At 35.1% G+C, this 14,629-nt stretch overlaps 1 protein-coding gene across 3 annotated transcripts in view; it reads left to right on the top strand.

Annotated features, from left to right (window-relative positions):
* Window positions 1–14,629, top strand: part of SLC25A40 (solute carrier family 25 member 40) — a 51,996-nt gene that overhangs the window by 7,444 nt on the left and 29,923 nt on the right. The window contains exons 2-4 of one of the 3 annotated variants that reach the window (XM_082398522.1): window positions 9,549–9,614; window positions 12,282–12,386; window positions 13,589–13,648. In XM_082398522.1, coding sequence (XP_082254648.1) covers window positions 9,549–9,614; window positions 12,282–12,386; window positions 13,589–13,648 — 231 coding nt within the window. Of the gene's footprint in view, window positions 1–9,548; window positions 9,615–12,265; window positions 12,387–13,588; window positions 13,649–14,629 lie in introns of all 3 variants that reach the window. The other 2 variants (XM_082398523.1, XM_082398524.1) reach the window with 2 other exon arrangements.

The raw sequence follows: 14,629 nt of genomic DNA, 5'->3' as shown, positions 1-14,629 counted from the left end.
GCACACCTGGTCTCAGGACTTAATGAAGCTCAGGTTCTTTGTCTCATTGCAGAAAGACTTCAGTGAGAGACAAACTTATAGATAAGAAGTGGATTTATTTAGAGAGATACACATTCCATAGACAGAATGAGGTCTGTCTCAAAAGGTGAGAGTGACCCAAAGTATGGGGAGGTTAGTTTTTATGGGCTAGGTAATTTCATAGGATTATTCCAACTATATCGGGGAAGGGGCGGGGATTTCTGGGAATTGGGCTGCCGCCCACTTTTTATCCTCTTATGGTCAGCCTCCGAACTGTCATGACACCCGTGGGTGTGTCATTTAGCATGCTAATGTATTACAATGAGCGTATGATGAGGCTCAAGGTCTATTGGAAGTGGAATCTTCCACCATCTTGGACCTAGTTGGTTTTAACCAGTTTATGTCGCATCCTCAATGGCTCTGTCATTCTTTAAGAGTTGTGCCCTGCCCGCTTCCCTCCTGTTTCATATGTACATATAAGATACGTTAGTCTGTAGTTTTCAAGTGATGTCTTTTTATGGCTTTGGTATGAGAGTAATATTTTTTTTAAAATTTTATTTATTTATTTATTTATTTATTTTAATTTATGGCTGTGTTGGGTCTTCGTTTCTGTGTGAGGGCTCTCTCTAGTTGCGGCAAGTGGGGACCACTCTTCATCGCAGTGCGTGGGCCTCTCATCATCGCGGCCTCTCTTGTTGTGGAACACAGGCTCCAGACGCGCAGGCTCAGTAATTGTGGCTAGTCGCTCCGTGACCATAAAAAGACATCACTTGACAACTACAGACTAATGTATCTTATATGTACATATGAAACAGGAGGGAAGCAGGCAGGGCACAACTCTTAAAGAATGACAGAGCCGTTGAGGATACGACATAAACTGGTTAAAACCAACTAGGTCCAAGATGGTGGAAGATTTTTTTTTTTTTAATAAATTTATTTACTTATTTATTTATTTTTGGCTGTGTTGGGTCTTTGTTTCTGTGGAAGGCTTTCTCTAGTTCCGGCGAGCGGGGGCCACTCCTCATCGCGGTGCTCGGGCCTCTCACTGTCGCAGCCTCTCTTGTTGCGGAGCACAGGCTCCAGACGCGCAGGCTCAGTAGCTGTGGTTCACGGGCCTAGTCGCTCCGTGGCATGTGGGATCCTCCCAGACCAGGGCTCGAACCCGTGTCCCCTGCATTGGCAGGCAGACTCTCAACCTCTGTGCCACCAGGGAAGCCCAATCGGAGTAATATTTGTTTTATAGAATGAGTTAGAAAGTATTCCCTTTCTTCTTGAGTCACTTTTGGTACTTTGTATGTTTTTAGGAATTTGTTTATTTCATCTAGGTTAAATGATTTGTTGACAGATACTTGTTTGTAATATTCTCCTATAATAATTTTTTTTTCTGTAAAGCTGATGGTAATATCTCTACTTTCATGCCTGATTTTACTGATTTGAGTCTTCTCATTTTTCTTGGTCAGTTTAACTAAATGTTTGTTAACTTTGGTGATCTTTTTAAAGAAGCAACTTTTGGTTTCATTGATTCTCGATGGTTTTTCTTCTATTTTGTTTATTTACATTCTAATCTATAATATTTCTTTCCTCTTCTTGCTTTGGGTTTAGGTAACTCTTCTTTTTTTGGGTTCCATAAGGGAGAATTTTAGGTCATTGATTGGAGAGATCTTTCTTATTTTTTAATGTAGGCTTTTAAAACTATAAATTTCCCTCTTAGCACTGCTTTTGTTGCATTCCTTAAGTTTTGATATGTTGTGTTTTCATTTTCATTCATTTCAAGGTATTTTCTAACTTACCTTGTAATGGATTCTTTGACCTATTGGTTATTTAAGAGTGTATTGTTTCATTCAACATTTTTTAATTTTCCAAATTTCCTTTTGTTACTGATTTCTTATTCTACTGTGGTCAGAGAAGATGCTTTGTCTTATTTTAGTTTTTTTAAACTTATTGAAACTTTTTTTGTGCCCTAACATATGATCTCTCATGGAGAATAATCCATGTTCACCTGAGAAGAATGTGTATTTTGCTCTTGTTTGGTGGAGTATTCTGTGCGTTGTTAGGTCTAGTTGGTTTATAGTATTGTTTAAGTTTTCTAGTTCCTTGTTTATCTTTTGTCTAGTTCTGTTCATTATTGAAAATGAAATATATTGAAGCTTCCAACTGTTGTTGGGCTATCTTCTGTCAGTTTTTGCTTCCTATAATTTGGGACTCTGTTGTTAGGTGTATATATGTTTATAATTTTTTTTATCTTGATAGATTGACCCTTATATCATCGTATAACATTCTTCTTTGTTTACTTTAACAATTTTTGTCTTAAAATTTATTTTGTCTGATATTAGTATTGTCACTCTAGCTCTCTTTTGGTTACTATTTTCATAGCATCTCTTTTTACAGTTTTATTTTCAACCTATTTGTGTATTTGGTACTAAAATGAGTTTCTTATAGACAGCATATAGTTAGATCCCTTTTTATATTTAATCTTCCAGCCTCTGTCTCTTAGAGAGTTTAATCCATTTATCTTTAATGAAATTATTCAAATAGAAGACTTGCATTGCCATTTTGCTCTTTGTTTTGTGTATGTCATATATTTTTGTTACTCAGTTCCGTCACTGCCTTCTTTTGTGTTAGATGTTCTAGTGTACTGTTTTGATTGCATTCTCATTTTTTCTGTATATATTTTAGTTATGTTTTTAGTGGTTGTCTTGAGGATTACAATTCACATTTATAACAGTGATTTCAGATTAATACCAACTTGGTTTTAATAGTATACAAAAACTTCACTCCTGTATAACTCCATTCCCCCAACCCCTTTATGTTGTTATTGTTATAAATGACATATTGTTACTGTTGTATGTATAACGTATATAACGTATGCAATATGTATAATATAAGCACATATGTAATGTGCATTTAAATGTGTATATTATAAACATGTAACAAATATATTTGTATATGTTATGTTGATATATATAGTAAACATATAACATATATTAACAAATATGCAATGTTAATGACATTGTATGTTACAAATAACGTAATGTTATAAATGGCAGTGATTAACATAGATTTTTAATTATTGTTGTATATAATTGTATTTTAAGTCATTAGAAGGGAAAAAGGAATTACTAACCAAAAATCCATTAATGCAGACTCTTATGTTTATGTATGTAGTTGCCTTTACTTATGTGCTATTCTTTTACTTTCAATCTATTTTTGTGTTTGAATATAAAATAGGTCTCTTATAGATAGGGTATAGTTTGATTTTTTAAAAAAATTCTGCCCATCTTTGCCCTTTTTTGGATTGTTTAATCCATTTTACGTTTAAAAGAATTTATGTCTGCCATTTTTCTATTTGTTTCTATACATTTGTTTAGTCACATTCTTCCTTCATTGCTGCCTTCACTTGTTTTAAATAGATACTTTCTCATATACCATTTTAGTTTCCTTGTCTCTTCTATTATATTTTTTTGAGGTATTTTCTTAGTGGTTGCCTAGGGAATTATAATTAGTATTTTAATTTATAACAGTCTGGTTCAGATTAGTATCATTTTAACTTCAACAGTATATGGCTCCATTCTCTTCTCCCTTCCTTTGTGCTATTGTTGTCATACGAATTACATCTTTATATATTGAATGCGTATCAACAAAGATTTATTTTATTGCTTTATCCAGTTTTCTTTTGTATTCATCTATGTTGTTACCTTTGCCAGTGCTCTTTGTTTCATCATATGAATTCCAGTTACTATCTAGTGGTGTGTTTCATTTCATTTTAGCCTGACTGGATTCCTCCTAGTATTTCTTGTAGGACAAGATCACTAGTGACAACTTCTATCTGATTTTGTTTATCTGGGAATATCTTAATTTTTTTCTCAATTTTGGAGGATAATTTTGCTAGATGTAGAATTCTCCGTTAACAGTCTTTTTTGTTCACTGCTTGAAAATGTTATTCCACTGCCTTCTGGTCTCCATGGTTTTAGATATGAAATCAGCTTTTTAATCATTGAAGATCCTTTTAATATAATGAATTGCTCCTCTCGCTGCTTTCAGAATTCTCATTTTTTTGGCTTTTGGCAGTTTGATTATAATGTTCTCAGTGTGGCTTTCTTTCAGTTTATCCTACCAGGAATTTGTTGAGCCTCTTGGATGTATAGTTCCTTTTTCTCCTCCCCCCCCTCCCCTATTAATCAAAGTTGGGAAGTTTTTGGCTTGTATTCTTTCTGTCCCTTTCTATCCTCTCCTTCTGGGACTCTCATTATGTGTAGGTTGGTATGCTTGATAATGTCACACAAAAATTATAAAACTCAATGAGGATTTCTCTTCTTCTTTGGTTTAGTAGATGTTATTACATTTTTGTGGTAAGGTTGGTGATTGTTTATATACAAAATAATCATAGCATTTTCATCACCAAAAAAATGCATGAATTTTTCTGAGTATCTGTTTAACAAATAATAAAATTATGCATATTTTGAAAACACAAAATGAAATTCACAGATACAATTATAATTCACAGTTATATTCTATCAAATATTTAAGGATCAAATAATCCCAACCTTACAGACTCTTCTAAAAGAAAATATTCTCCACCTAATTTTTTTTCTTTTTTTAAAAATTTATTTATTTATTTATTTTTGGCTGTGTTGGGTCTTCGTTTTTGTGCGAGGGCTTTCTTCTAGTTGTGGCAAGTGGGGGCCACTCTTCATCGCGGTGCGTGGGCCTCTCACTATCACGGCCTCTCTTGTTGCGGAGCACAGGCTCCGGACGCGCAGGCTCAGTAATTGATTCTCCACCTAATTTTATGAGATTAGCATAGCCTTGATACCAAAACCCAATAAGTATGGTATAAGAAACACCAGAGAGTTAGAAAATATTTTGAACAGAATGAAAATGACAACACAGTATATCCAGATTTGTGAGGTGCAATGTAAACAGTGCTTGGAAGGGAATTTTTAGCCCTACAAAGCCTATCTTAAAAAGAAGAAAGATATTAAATCAATAATAATGATTCTCTCCAGTTTTATCTGTAGATTCAATTCAGTTCAAATCAAAATCCCAAAGAGGTTTTTCAAGGAAAATGGTAAGATGATTTTTAAACTTACATGAAGGACCATAGGGCCAAGAATAATCATGACACGTCTGAAGAAGAACAGGGAGGGTAGACTGGCCCTACCAAATATGAGGACGTATTAGGACACAATAATAATACAGTGTGGTACAGTTTAAGGATAGATAAGTTGACCAATAGAATAGAGAGACTAGAAACAGTTCCACACAGGAATGGAACCTAGTTATGACCAAGTAGTATGTCAGTTGAAAGGAGAAAGGAGGGATTATTTAATACTTGGAGCTGGATAAAGTAGTTATCTATTTTAACATGGAAAAAGATGAAATTAGATCACTAATTCACGTACTATTAAAATACTTCTCTTTATGGATTAAGGACTTAAAATTTGTCAATAGCAAAAGTTTAAAACTTTTAGGGAGAAAATATGGGTGAGTATCTTTGGACTTTTGAGTAGGGCAAGATTGTTTAAAGAAAACACAAAAGAAGTGTTAGCCATAAAGGAAAAGGCTGGGACTTCCCTGGTGGCGCAGTGGTTAAGAATCCGCCTGCCAATGCAGGGGACACGGGTTCAAGCCGTGGTCCGGGAAGATCCCACATGCCACAGAGCAGCTAAGCCCGTGCGCCACAACTACTGAGCCTGCACTTCAGAGCCCACGTGCCACAACTACTGAAGCCCGTGCGCTTAGATCCCGTGCTCTACAACAAAGAGAAGCCGCCGCAGTGAGAAGCCCGTGCACCGCAATGAAGAGTAGCCCCTGCTCGCCACAACTAGAGAAAGCCTGCACACAGCAACGAAGTCCCAACACAGCCAATAAATAAATAAATAAATAAACAAATATAAATAAATTTATTTTTTTAAAAAAAGGGAAAAGGCCAGTAAATTTGGCTACATTAAGAATTTTGACCCTTATACCATATACAAAATCAACTCAAAATGTATTAAAGACTTAAATATAAGACCCGCAATTTAAAAAAATCCTAGAAGAATACGGGGAATAGCCTCATAGCATTTATCTTGGCAATGATTTCTTGGCTGTGACACCAAAAGCACAGCAATAAAAACGAAAGACAGGTGGGACTGTATCAAACTGAAAAGCTTCTATACACCAAAGGAAGTAAACAATAGAGTGAAAAGACAGTCTATGGGATGGGAGAAAAATATATACAAACAATATATCAAATAAGGGATTAGCATTCTAAATATATAAGGAGCACCTACAACACAACAACAAAGAAACAAATAATCTGATTTAAAAATGGATAAAAGACCTTAATAGACATTTCCCCAAAGAAGATGTACAAATGGCCAACAGGAATATGAAAAGACACCGAGCATCACTAATCATCAAGCAAATGAAATCAAAATCACAAGGTTGTCACTTCACTTGTTATGATGGCCATTATTAAAAAACAAAACAAAATAACAAGTGCTAGTGAGGATGCGGAGAAATCAGAACGTTGTGCATTGTTGGTAAGAATGTAAAATGGTGTACTATGGAAAACAGTGTGGAGATTCCTCAGAAAACTTAAAATAGAACAACTATGTGATCTAGCAATCCCTCTTTTGGATATTTATCCAAAAGAATTGAAATCAGGATCTCAAAGAGATATTTGTATTCCCATATTCATTGTAGCAATATGCGTAATTCAAGAAATGGAAACAATGTAAATGTCCATCAGTGGATGAATGGATAATGAAAAGGTGGTATATACATACAATAGAGTATTATATACTTCTTATAAAAGAAGGAAATCCTGTCATAGGCTACAACATGGATGAACTTTGAGGGCATTATGCTGGACGAAATAAGCCAGTCACAGAAGGAGCAATACTGCATGATTCTGATCATAAGAGATATCTAAAGTAGTCAAACTCTTAGCAGAAGAACATAGAATGGTGGTTGTTGCCAGGGCCTGAAAAGAAGGGGGAAATAAGGAGTTGCTATTTAATGAGTATAGAGTCTCAGTCATGCAAAATGAAAAAGTTCTAGAGATCTTCTGTAAAACAATGTGCATATAGTTAACAGTGCTGTACTGTACACTTAAAATTTTGTTAAGAAGGTAGACTTCATGTTGTGTTTCTTTTTTAACCACAAAAAATAATTACGAACTTTATTAAAATATGCTTTAAAGAAAGTGGAAAGGTAAATCATAGACTCTGAGAAGAGACAGTTCACACAGCCTGCAAATAATTTGTACTAAGAATAAAAAATTTCTCAAACCAATAAAAAGAAGTAAATGCCCCAGGAGAAAAATGGACAAAAGATATGAACGGACATAGTACAGAAGAGGCAGTACATACTGGTAATAATATGAAGAGATGTTCAGCATCGTTAATGACCAAGGAACATAAAACTATAATAAGATCGCATTTAACACACATTTGATGGAAAAAATTTAAAGTTCTGATGATACTAAGTATATATTGATTTACTATTTTCTGACTTGGATATTGCTCTAATCCTTTTACTAAAGCATTCATTCATCGCTTGATTGAGTAGATTTTGTCGTCAGGTAGCTTTCTTCCCCCAAGAGGGGCTCATTGATTATTCATGTTAAGAGTGTTTGCCATTTATATTTGAAGTCCACCTTGGCCAGGTATACCAAATCATTAATATTAAGTGAGTACAGAATGCAGAAAAAGTATAGAAAAGAGGAATTTTGTATAGTTGTATAAGAATTTTGTATAGTTGAGCAAGGAAGCTATTCTTGTAGAACATTTGTTTAAGACTCATAAAGTTAAAGGAGATATTAATGTTAAAGTCATCTTTCTCACTAGTCTGTGTGCTCCCTGAAAAAGGGATGGTACCTGCCACATAGAAGAGTGGATACAAAGAAAAAAGAGAAGTAGGTTGATTGGACTGGAGGGAATTTATTTATTTATTTATTTTTTGGCTGCATCAGGTCCTAGTCGCGGCATGCGGGATCTTTCGTTGTGGCGCGCGGGCTTCTTTCTAGTTGTGGTGCGTGGGCTCTGTAGTTGCAGTGCACGGGGTCAGTAGCTGTGGGATCTTAGTCCCCCAGCCAGGGATCGAACTGGCGTCCTCTGCATTGCAAGATGGATTCTTAACCGCTGGACCACCAGGGAAGTCCCCCTGGACTGGAGGGAATTTAAAGCACTGGAGAATACATTTTGAGTTCTAGACATTCCACTAAGATTATATATATAACTTGCCACTTTTTCTTCATATTCTACTGAATCTTTGGGTATGTTATCCATTTGACCCACAATATTTTGAAAAGGAGACTAATTTTTCAGACCTCATAAGTAGATTCATGTTATGATCTTCAGAGATTGTTGATATGACATTTTTCTGAAATATGTATATGTTAAGAAATAAAAGTTGAATAACCTTAATTTTTGGTTCTAAAAAGTTACATCTAATTTTTGGATTTTTCCCCTTACATCCTAAATAATTGCTAGAAATATGTCAATTTTTCTAGCCTTAATTTAAGGTGAGAATATTCAGGTTGCCAACTTTGCTAGGATGGTGCCAAAATAAAGCACTGTAGGTCTTCTTACCTTTCTGGAGGAGGCATATACCTGTATTGTAGCATATGTGTGTTATTTTTCCACTTAAAAGACCTGTGTTCAAATAAATGTTAGAAGTAGGTGCTTAGATTTGAAGGTTCTACATACATTTCAGGAATTAAAAAAAAAATTTATTGTGCGAATTTTCCCATAGACAGAAAAATTCAGAAGAGTGAAATAACACCTAGATTTAACAGATCATTAACATTATAATATATTTTTTCTGGACTATTATAAACTACAGCTATCATAACATTTCAGCCCTTAATATGTCAGTTTGAACCTCTTTAAAAAAGACACTTTGTACGTAACCGTAATAACATCTCACTAACAAAATCAACAGTAATTTAAATATATTATCTGATATCCAGCCCACGTTCAGATTTCTTTAGTTACTTTCAGACTGGCTTTTTAAAGTTCGTTTTTTCAAACCAGGATTCATTTGGTTGGATTCCTTTATTCTAGAACGGTTATACCTCCCCTGCCACCTTTTCTCCCACCCTACTTTCACTTGTTGAAGAAACTAAGACAGTAGTCCTGTATACCAGAGTATTATACCTTCTTCTATATTTTATGTCAAGCTTTACCATGTTACTTTAGTCTCTGAATTTCCTGTAAGTGTCACAAAATCTGGTTGTTCAACTTCTGTTGATACTAAGATGGGTCTGTATGTTCAGGTTTAGAATTGTTTTTAAAGCAGAGTATATTTACTGGGAAAATATGAAGATTTTTTTGTGAAAATACTTTTGTAACTCTAATGATAACATTTGTGGAGTGCTCTTCATATTCCTCAAAGCACTTAATAGAAATATTTTAAAAGTAATAGTTAATAAATATTTGTTGATTTGTGTTTTAAAGTTTTTATATACTCCTTTCCTTTAGGCTTGTTATCCCTTTCTTGTCTGAAAAGATAAGACAGTTAACTTTCTTTTTTCACTGCAGATTTTCAGCTACTGATGTTACAAACAAAATATTGGAACATAGAGTTGAGGAAAAGACTTAAACCAGGTAGGTAAATAATAAAAGTCTAAAGAAACAATACAGGGCTTCCGTGGTGGTGCAGTGGTTAAGAATCTGCCTGCCAATGCAGGGGACACGGGTTCAAGCCCTGGTCCGGGAAGATCCCACATGCCACGGAGCAACTAAGCCCATTCGCCACAACTACTGAGCCTGCACTCTAGAGCCCGCGAGCCACAACTACTGAGCCCATGTGCCTAGAGCCCGTGCTCCCACTACAATGAGAAGCCTGCACACTGCAACTAAGAGTAGCCCCCACTCGCCCCAACCAGAGAAAGCCCGTGCACAGCAACGAAGACCCAAGGCAGCCAAAAATAAAATAAATAAAATAAAATAACGAAATTTTTAAGAAATAAAAAATAAAAAAAATAAACAATACAGCTACCATTCATTTTTATAAAGGTCATTATTGGGATAATTGACAAAATTGGAAAATGAACTGTAGGATACTATCAACGTTGTTTCCTCAATTTGATAATTGTACCTTGATTATATAGGAATATTCTGAGGTATTTAGGCTGAAAGGGGTGTGATGTATGGCAATCTACTTCCAAATGGTTTAGAAAAAATAAGTGATATGTAATATGAGAGGGCGCTTGGTTAATTTATGGGCTAATAGGAACTCATTTATTGCCAATGTGGAAGTATAAGTTGGTCCAATCTTTCTGGAAAGCATTTTGGCAATTTGTCTCAAGTTTTTAGCTTAGTCCAGCAATCTTACTTTTTTTTCTATAGTAATTGTAGGAACACTACAATAAGATGTATGTATAAGGATATTTACATGAGAGTTTATGAAATTAATGAATTAATGACAAATTGTCAGTAACCTAAATAAGAATATGAGGATGACTAAATAAGTATAATTAAAAACCATGTAAGCATTAAAAATGATAATGTAAATCTATTTATTGGCATGTTTGTAATATATTTTTAAGTGTCAAAGCTGGCTACTAAACAATATGAGTAGTATTAATCTATTTTGTTTTTCAAAAAAGGTGCATATACACAGATACAGGAATACATATACACAGATAATACGAATGTTTGTAATTGATTAGTTAGATGTAATCTTCCTGTCTGTATACATATATTATACATATACATATATGTGTTTTTATGCACATAGACATTTGGAAAGATGATACTGTATGTTGCCAGTGGTTACTTTTTCATTTGTTTTATTTTATTTTTTTGGCTGCACCGCACGGCTTGAAGGATCTTAGTCCCTGGACCAGGGATCGAACCTGGGCCTTCAGCAGTGGAAGCATGGAGTCCGAACCACTGGCCTACCAGGGAATTCCCTTTTTTTAAAAAATTTGTTTTATTTTATTTTTTTGGCCATGAGTGGTTATTTTTTTATTTTTATTTTTTTAATTAATTAATTTATTTTTGGCTGTGTTGGGTCTTTGTTGCTGCTTGTGGGCTTTCTCTAGTTGCGGTGAGCGGGGGCTACTCTTCATTGCAGTGTGTGGGCTTCTCATTGCGGTGGCTTCTCTTGTTGCAGAGCACGGGCTCTAGGCACGCGGGCTTCAGTAGTTGTGGCACGCGGGCTCTAGAGTGCAGGCTCAGTAGTTGTGGCACACAGGCTTAGTTGCTCCATGGCATGTGGGATCTTCCCGGACTAGGGCTCGAACCGGTGTCCCCTCCATTGGCAGGCGGATTCTTAACCACTGTGCCACTAGGGAAGCCCCAAGTGGTTATTTTTTAAAAATAAGTTTATAAGTGATTTTTATACTTTTGTGTTAACTGAGTTTTTCAAGAGTATATGTTGCTTTTCTCATTAAAGTTTTGTAAGATAACGCTTCTTATGAAGGTTATGTTTTTGATTTTATTTTGTACCTTTGCAACAGTGTTTGATATGCAATAAAAATAGTGCTATATTTGCTGATAATTCTGTACTAGATTTGAGTACCTGAGTAGTTCTTGTGAGGCTAAATTCAGATTTTGAGCCTTGTTGGTCAGCTGCTTTCATTCTTTTACATGGCCAGAGTCCGTTTTCTTAATGCTCTAATAATTGTCTTACACATGTGTGCTGCTCACATAGCTTAGCTGAAGTACATTACCATTTTTGGAAAATAGAGAACATGTTCTATTAATGACGATTGTTTAGTGCATTGGGGTATAGAACTTACATGTTTACTTCTGATAGTGGTCAACAACATGTGCTTTTTTTTAAAAAAAATAAATTTATTTATTTTTGGCTGCATTAGGTCTTCGTTGCTGCACGCAGGCTTTCTCTAGTTCTGGCGAGTGGGGGCTACTCTTCATTGTGGTGTGCGGGCTTCTCGTTGCGGTGGCTTCTCTTGTTGCAGAGCATGGGCTCTAGGCGTGCAGGCCTCAGTAGTTGTGGCACATGGGGTCAGTAGTTGTGGCTCATGGGCTCTAGAGCGCAGGCTTAGTAGTTGTGGCGCACGGGCTTAGCTGCTCCGCGGCATGTGGGATCTTCCTGGACCAGGGATCGAACCCGTGTCCCCTGCATTGGCAGGCAGATTCTTAACCACTGCGCCACCAGGGAAGTCCAACAACATGTGCTTTGATAGTAATACTGGTTATTGTTTGTATAGTTTATTTAAATTTTAGCTGTTGATTTTGAGGGCATTTTCTATTACACTTTTATTTTACATCTTGCTTTTCTTTAACAGATTTTTCTTCTATTAGTTAAAAATATGGATCCTGAAGCAGAGGGACCACCAATTATCAAAGTGACTCCTCTTCAACAAATGCTTGCCTCTTGTACTGGAGCTATACTGACATCACTGATGGGTAAAATAATATGTAGATTATGTAACTGAATGAATCACTGATTTCATTTGAGTTTTACTATCTGTGAAATAATGATAATATTATCATTCATGCTTCATCATGATAACATGAAAAGAACCCTGGACAGAGAATCAAGAGACTAGAATTTTAGTCCTTGCTTTGCCATTCTCAGGGTGAATGCACGTTGGGCTAGTCCTTATTCTCTTTGAAATTAATTTTCCATCTCTAAAATTAGGGGCTTAGATCAGGAGTTCTTTGAGGTCCCTATCAATATTAAACTTTTATGACTCTATTATCATTTTTTTAATATGGAATAAAATATTAGCATAATGAAAAATACAGAAATTGGACAACGTATAGTAGCAACAAATTCAAATTATATTTTACTTTGCTTTAGTAACAGTGAATTGCTTAAATTCCTCTGGACCACATTTTTCTGTCTTTTTTAATGAATTTCTTGTAGACACAGCCAAATGACATAGTTAGGTGATAGTTTAGCGTTTTAATGACTTTAAGTTGGCTCGTTTATTCAAATAAGATAGCAGATGAATAGAAAAAATGTAAACTAATTGCTTTAGAATGCAGTGTCTTTAGGTCAGAATGCTAGGGTTGTAAAGGCTTTAGAGATCTTCTGATGTGACTTCCTCATTCTCAGACGAGGAAATACAGCATGCAAATTAAAACCATTCTCCTTTGCTGCACTGTTCCCAAATAGAGTAACACAATGTGGTAGTAAGGATGATTTATGACTCGCTTACTCAAATTTGCATTATCTATAGTTTTTGTTTGATATAAGTGAATTTAACAGAATAGGAAGACTTACATTGTTTGATTATTGATTACTTGTAATACAGAGTTATTCTCAAATATTTAAATGGACTTTTGGAACTTTCATTCTTTACCTTAGATAACATATTTTCTTATAAATACTAGTGCTAATGGAATTATAGTTGTAGAAATATTATAAATGAGAGTTGAGTACTTGTGAGAGAAGTAATTACATTTTCTCATTGGTACTCTTTAAACAAAATTCAAGTGCAAAAAATTAGAATGTTAATACTCAAAACCACTTTAAGATAAATAATCTTACCCATTATGTAGTCATGAGGAAAGTATCATTCGGTGTATTTTGTGTTCTTTGGACAAATGTCTATACAATTTATAGGTATCACTTGTTAATTGAGATTTATGTATCTTCATAGTGACACCCTTTGATGTTGTTAAAATTCGACTCCAAGCCCAAAACAACCCATTCCCCAAAGGTATGTGTTCTGCTTATCCTGAAAACATTATGTTAGATTTTTAAATGTCGCTGTATTCATTTTTGTTTGAATAATATTCTCTTTTTATTAGTTTTTAAAAATTGATGCCTTTGTCCTCATGCAGAAACATTTTCTCATTTCTTAATTGTACATGATGAGGTCTAGGCAGAAAACAAATACAGCTGACCCTTGAACACTGAGGGGGTTAACACTGCCCACTGTCCATACAGTTGTCTGCCTGTAATTTATAGTTGGCCCTCAGTGTCCACAGTTCCTCTGTTTTTGCAGTTCCTCATCCTTGGATTCAACCAACTGCAGATTGTGTAGTACTGTAGTATTTACTATTGAAAAAAATCTGCATAAGTAGACCTTCACAGTTCAAACCTGTGTTGTTCAAGGGTCAACTGCCTGTGTGTATGTGTGTGTATAAAACATATAACACTTTTGTGAACCTACTAATTAAAGCAGAGGACAATTTTATATTTGAGTGTATGCCTCACAAGTAAGAACAGAATTAAACTTGTAAGGCATCTTAGAATCTAGCTTCCTACTTTAGTCCAAGAGCTGTGCTCATCCTACAGTATTCATCCAACAGTCATCTAATTGTTGCTTGAATAGTGATAGGAAAGTCATCATTTTACCAGGCAGCTTGGTTAATTGCTGGACATTATAGCTTATGTGGACTTTGAGAAGAGTAGTTATATGTTTTTATTAGATGGGCAAAAATAGCGATTCCTTGATCAATATTTTGCGGTTTTATAAAGATAATGCTGTTTCAAACATGTTTAAATAGCAGAAAACAGACTGTGAGAAAGCTAGTTTTCTCACAGACATAAATGCCACTCTGTTGAATGCATAGCAGTGAGACAGAATGAACATCAGGCATTGTTTCAGGTGGATGAAAGGATAGATGGATTGTAGGAAGAGACTGAAAAGTAGTTTCCTGTACATTAAAGTTAGACCAATGTGTTATGAAATTGA

Source organism: Balaenoptera borealis (assembly GCF_965194805.1).
Source record: "Balaenoptera borealis genome assembly, chromosome: 7".
NCBI classification, from domain to species: domain Eukaryota; kingdom Metazoa; phylum Chordata; class Mammalia; order Artiodactyla; family Balaenopteridae; genus Balaenoptera; species Balaenoptera borealis.
The sequence above is the reverse complement of the archived record's forward strand: the minus strand, read 5'-3'. Positions and strand labels throughout refer to the sequence as shown.